This window comes from Micropterus dolomieu, linkage group LG21 (genome assembly GCF_021292245.1).
Source record: "Micropterus dolomieu isolate WLL.071019.BEF.003 ecotype Adirondacks linkage group LG21, ASM2129224v1, whole genome shotgun sequence".
NCBI lineage: Eukaryota > Metazoa > Chordata > Actinopteri > Centrarchiformes > Centrarchidae > Micropterus > Micropterus dolomieu.
In genome coordinates, this window is record NC_060170.1 from 34382959 (window position 1) to 34387530 (window position 4572).

General features: G+C 39.8%; 2 protein-coding genes across 2 annotated transcripts in view; both read left to right on the forward strand.

The window, feature by feature from the left end:
• Positions 1–4572, forward strand: part of LOC123960356 (scavenger receptor cysteine-rich type 1 protein M130-like) — a 549618-nt gene that overhangs the window by 341182 nt on the left and 203864 nt on the right. The window lies entirely within an intron of this gene.
• LOC123959744 (GTPase IMAP family member 4-like) lies at positions 9–1223 on the forward strand. Its single transcript, XM_046033996.1, is given in 3 exon segments — positions 9–223; positions 345–1068; positions 1070–1223. Coding segments are annotated over 3 exon segments (1002 nt in total). The 5' UTR covers positions 9–99.

The following is a 4572-nucleotide window of genomic DNA, read 5'->3' on the forward strand; positions in this document are numbered from 1 at the left end:
AAGGAAAACAAGGACATCCAGGAGCTCCGTCAGAGCTGTGGAGGAAGATATGTTGTTCTCAACATCAAGGACAAGCAGCAGATCCCAGAGCTGCTGGACATGGTGGAAAAGATGAGACAATCTGAAAATAAACCATCCTGCTATACAGCTGTAACATTTGCACGTGCACAAATGGAAAAGGTCATACAACAAGAGAGGATAATAAAGAAGAACAAGATCACTTGTAAGTACTTTGAATTAAAATGTTTTTCTGTGTCCTGAACCATGTTGATCATCACAGTCTTGAACCTTCACTGTAGCTGCTGAGAATATTTAAAGTAACTCCAGGTCTTCTTATTTCCCAGGTGATGATGAGGAGCAGAGCCCAGAGAGTCTCAGGATTGTGCTGATAGGGAAGACTGGAAGTGGAAAGAGCTCTTCAGGAAACACCATTCTAGGAAGAAAGGAGTTTAAAACCAAATCAAGTCAAACATCAGTCACCAAACATTGTCAGAAAGCACAGAGTGAAGTGGACGGTCGTCCGGTCGTTGTGGTCGACACTCCTGGTCTGTTTGACACAACTTTGTCCCATGAAGAGGTTCATGAGGAGATGGTGAAATGCATCAGTCTTCCGGCTCCAGGACCACATGTCTTCCTGTTGGTGTTACAGATCGGCAGATTTACACAAGAGGAGAAGGAGACATTAAAACTCATCAAGAAAGGCTTTGGGAAGAATGCTGAAAAGTTCACCATCATTCTTTTAACTGGAGGAGATAAACTAAAGCGTGAGAAAGTTTCTATTGAAGAATATATTGAAAATAAATGTGATGATTCCTTTAAGAAGCTGATCTCTGACTGTGGAGGAAGATACCATGTGTTTGATAACTATGATAAACATAACGGCACACAAGTCAGTGAGCTGATAACCAAGATTGACACCATGGTGAAGGAAAATGGAGGCAGCTGCTACACCAATGAGATGCTGCAAGAGGCCGAGGCAGCTATAGAGAAAGAAATGGAGAGAATCCTGAAGGAGAAGGAAGAAGAGATGAAGAGAGAGAGGGAGGAGCTTCAAAGAAAATATAAGAAATGGAATCAATGAAGAAATTGAAAAGGAGAGAAAACTGAGAGAAAAAGAACTTAAAGAAAAGGAGGAGAAGATAAAGAAGGAACAGGAAGTAAGAGAAGAAGAAGACAGGAAGAGAAAACAACAGGAAGAAATTCAGCGACAGGAGTGGAAATGAAAGGTTGAAGATTTGGAGCAAAAAATAAGATCAGAGTCAGAATCAAAGGAAACCATTGACAGAAAGCTGAAGGAGAGCAGAGAAGAGATGAGAAAAGATCAACTAAAGAAAAAACACATCAACATGAAATGTGTGACCAAAAAGAGAGAAAATCTGAAAAGAATCAACAACTTACTGAAAACACATGAACTACAAATTATGAGGAAAAGAAAAATGTGCAGGAAACCAAATAAGTGATCAGGGCCCTTATTTATCAAGCTTCTCAAAGGGCCATTTTAATCTGAAGTGCTGAGAACTCATGAAACTTACTCCTGCTTTCAAACTTAAGTATAAAAGCAAGTTATCAGATTTGATAAAGCTGAGAATGACTCTTCCTCTCCCAGTTATTTAAGAAGCTCCAGAGGTCTCTCAGGCGGTCGGAGCTGCCAGCAGATGGACCGAGCAGACAGAGACATGCGCAAATATTTCAGGAGAGGAAACATTTCTGAATTATTTGACGACGCACAGTTAATAAGACGGGTCGGACAGCGCAGGCGTAGTCTTTGTCAGCGAGTTGGTGAGGGACGTCATCTCAACACTGACTACGCAGTAATGTGGTTTCTCAGTCAGATTGAAGGTTGTAATGACGCTTCGTTTCTTTACCACAGGATTATTTTGGCCGTCACAACCATCAATAAGCCGAATAGTCACGGAAACAGTCATAGCACTTACAGCTCCACGCACTGTCACGCGTTTCATCCCAACACACTGATGGCGCTCACATAAAGATCAACTTTTCACTCTTTCATTTATTAATGTATAGGCCCATATCATAATATATTCTCTTGAATATTCTGTATTGTTAAATGTGTGTTGAATAAAACTCCTGTTAGGAATTTCACCATTTTACGTGAATTTATCTGAGAATATTCTTAAATAAGGAAATCAGTGATTGGTCCTTGGCTACGTCGTCATCCAAAATCCTGTTTGTTGCACAGCAAAGTGTCGTGAATCAGCAGACTGACACTTAAGATTTAGTCCTGCACTTCACTCAAATTAGGACTGAGATGCTTGATAACTAACTTTTAAGCTTTGAGCCAAGAATGTTTTTACTCTTCAGTCGGTTCTTAGCAGCGTTCTTATGAGAAATTCTGAGAAGCTTGATAAATACGGGCCCAGATGCAGGAACTGATGACACAAGCTGGTTCATTTTATGAGGCTTTGTTTCATGTAAACGTCTCATCAACAGAACAGTTTTCAGATCTGTTTCCTTTTTTCTGTTTTGACTTGGTTTCACTGATTTTAGTGAAACTGTAAAGAAACAGAGATTTCATTGTAATATTTTCTACACTGTGATGTGTGTAAGAGCGTTTTATTAGGACTAGGTGGAGAGATTATATCTCCACACTGGCCTGGAAACGCCTCAGACCCCCCAGTCAGAACTGGTTAATGTGGATCGGGAAAGGGAGGTTTAGGGTCTCCTGTTGGAGCTGCTGCCAAAGTGATCAAGATAAACGGATGGACATCATCGGCTCTGAGTCGGCACACATGGCATGGGGATAGCTGCTGTCTGAAGTGCTGCTGCATCAGTCTGAGCCTCTGAGAGAGAACGTGATGTGATCAGAGGGAAAGACTCATTTATCATGAGCACACATGTAGGTCCAAACACAGGAAAGCTCCCAGCAGAGATCACAGTAGGTCCTCACCAACACTGACTGAAAGAGTCCAAAAAGAGCAGTGAGCTGAAGCAACACCTCTGGCAGCGTCCCAAAATAAAACATCAGGAGCTTCATGAAGCTCAAACATGTTGCTAACTGTCCTCCTGCATCAGACTGGAGGTGTTCCTGTTATTGTGTCCACCCCCTGTAGAATCACTCGGATCCTTTTGACAGTGTTTTGTCCAGCAGGTGGCGCTCTAACATGAACTACTGATCTGAAGTCAGTTTCAGATCTGTTTGGATTTAACTCTTCATCATTTCCTCTTTTTACATTTTCTCTTAAAGCTTTTGAAACATGAACCCTGAAAAGCTTCAAGGTGCTTTATGTTAAATGTAACATTGCTAATGATGTTTAATATACATTTTACTACAGCAGGGTCAGAGAACACGTTTTTATTATTACTCTGACTTAAATCAGTGATGAGAAGTTTCCCTGTAACTTTAGTCCCGTTCTGTTCTCCAGTCTCTCCACAACATGTTTCCTCTTATTTACCTCACTAAGACTTCATGAAACAGTCTGGAGATTCAAATTCAACCCGTTAAAGCTGCAGCACAAGTTCAGTCACATGTGAACAGTTCCAGCTGTTTATTATTTAGAACATTATTAGCAGGTAGGACAGTAAGTAGGACAGCTCATTTAAAATGTAAAATGTACTATTTCTTGGATTTGAATGTTATATATTAAATGGAATTTTATTTTAATGGGTTATGATACACATCTTTTTATTATCTTTATTATTTTTGTATTTTCATATTAATTCAAAACATAAAATGTTTGAAACTTTTCCTCGTGGTTTTATTATGTTGTCATATTGCATCAATACAAACACAACACAAAATACTGGTTTCTGATGTCTGCTGGCGTCTTTAACCTTTAAAATAACCTCTGTCTCTGATTGGCTGGTCGACATCCATTCATTTCATGTAAGGAGACGCCATAATAATAATAATAATAATAATAATAATAAGAGCTTTATTTGTATATCATTTTCAATATAAGTTTACAGCAATCAATTTAAAACAGACTCATTTAATAAAAATCAGTATCAGGGGTGTGCAACAAATAAAACATAAAATAAGTCAATGTTTAATTAAAGGAAAAAGTAATTACATCACATAGTGGTTTCAAATCAATAAAAACATAGAACAAGTCAATACACATATAAAGCTGGAATAAATTACACATCACACACTGAAAGCTTTTTTAGTTTAAATGAGTCTTAAGAAGTGAGAAAACCAGGATCCAGACTGTGAGCCGGATCTCCTCTGGAAGACTGATCCAGACTGTAGGGGCCCTCACAACAAAGACCCTGTCCCCTTTGGTTCTTAGCCTGGAGACCTTGGAATAGTTAGCAGAGCCCTACCAGAGGATCTCAGTCTGCGTCCCGGCTCATAGGGGATAAAAGCTCAGAGATATATGAAGCTGCCAGCTCATGTCTGGCCTTAAAGTAATCAGAAGAATTTTAAATCAGTCCTAAAAGAAACAGGCAGCCGCTTCAGGATTCTGACTCTGAGGTGAGTCAGAAGTGGAGCTGCAGCATTTTGGACTAACTGTGAATTGATTTCTGACTCAGACAGGTTTACAGGGAGTTACAGCAGTCGAGGCGGGAGGAGATAAAGACCTGGAGGAGTTTCTCCAGATCTGAGGCTGA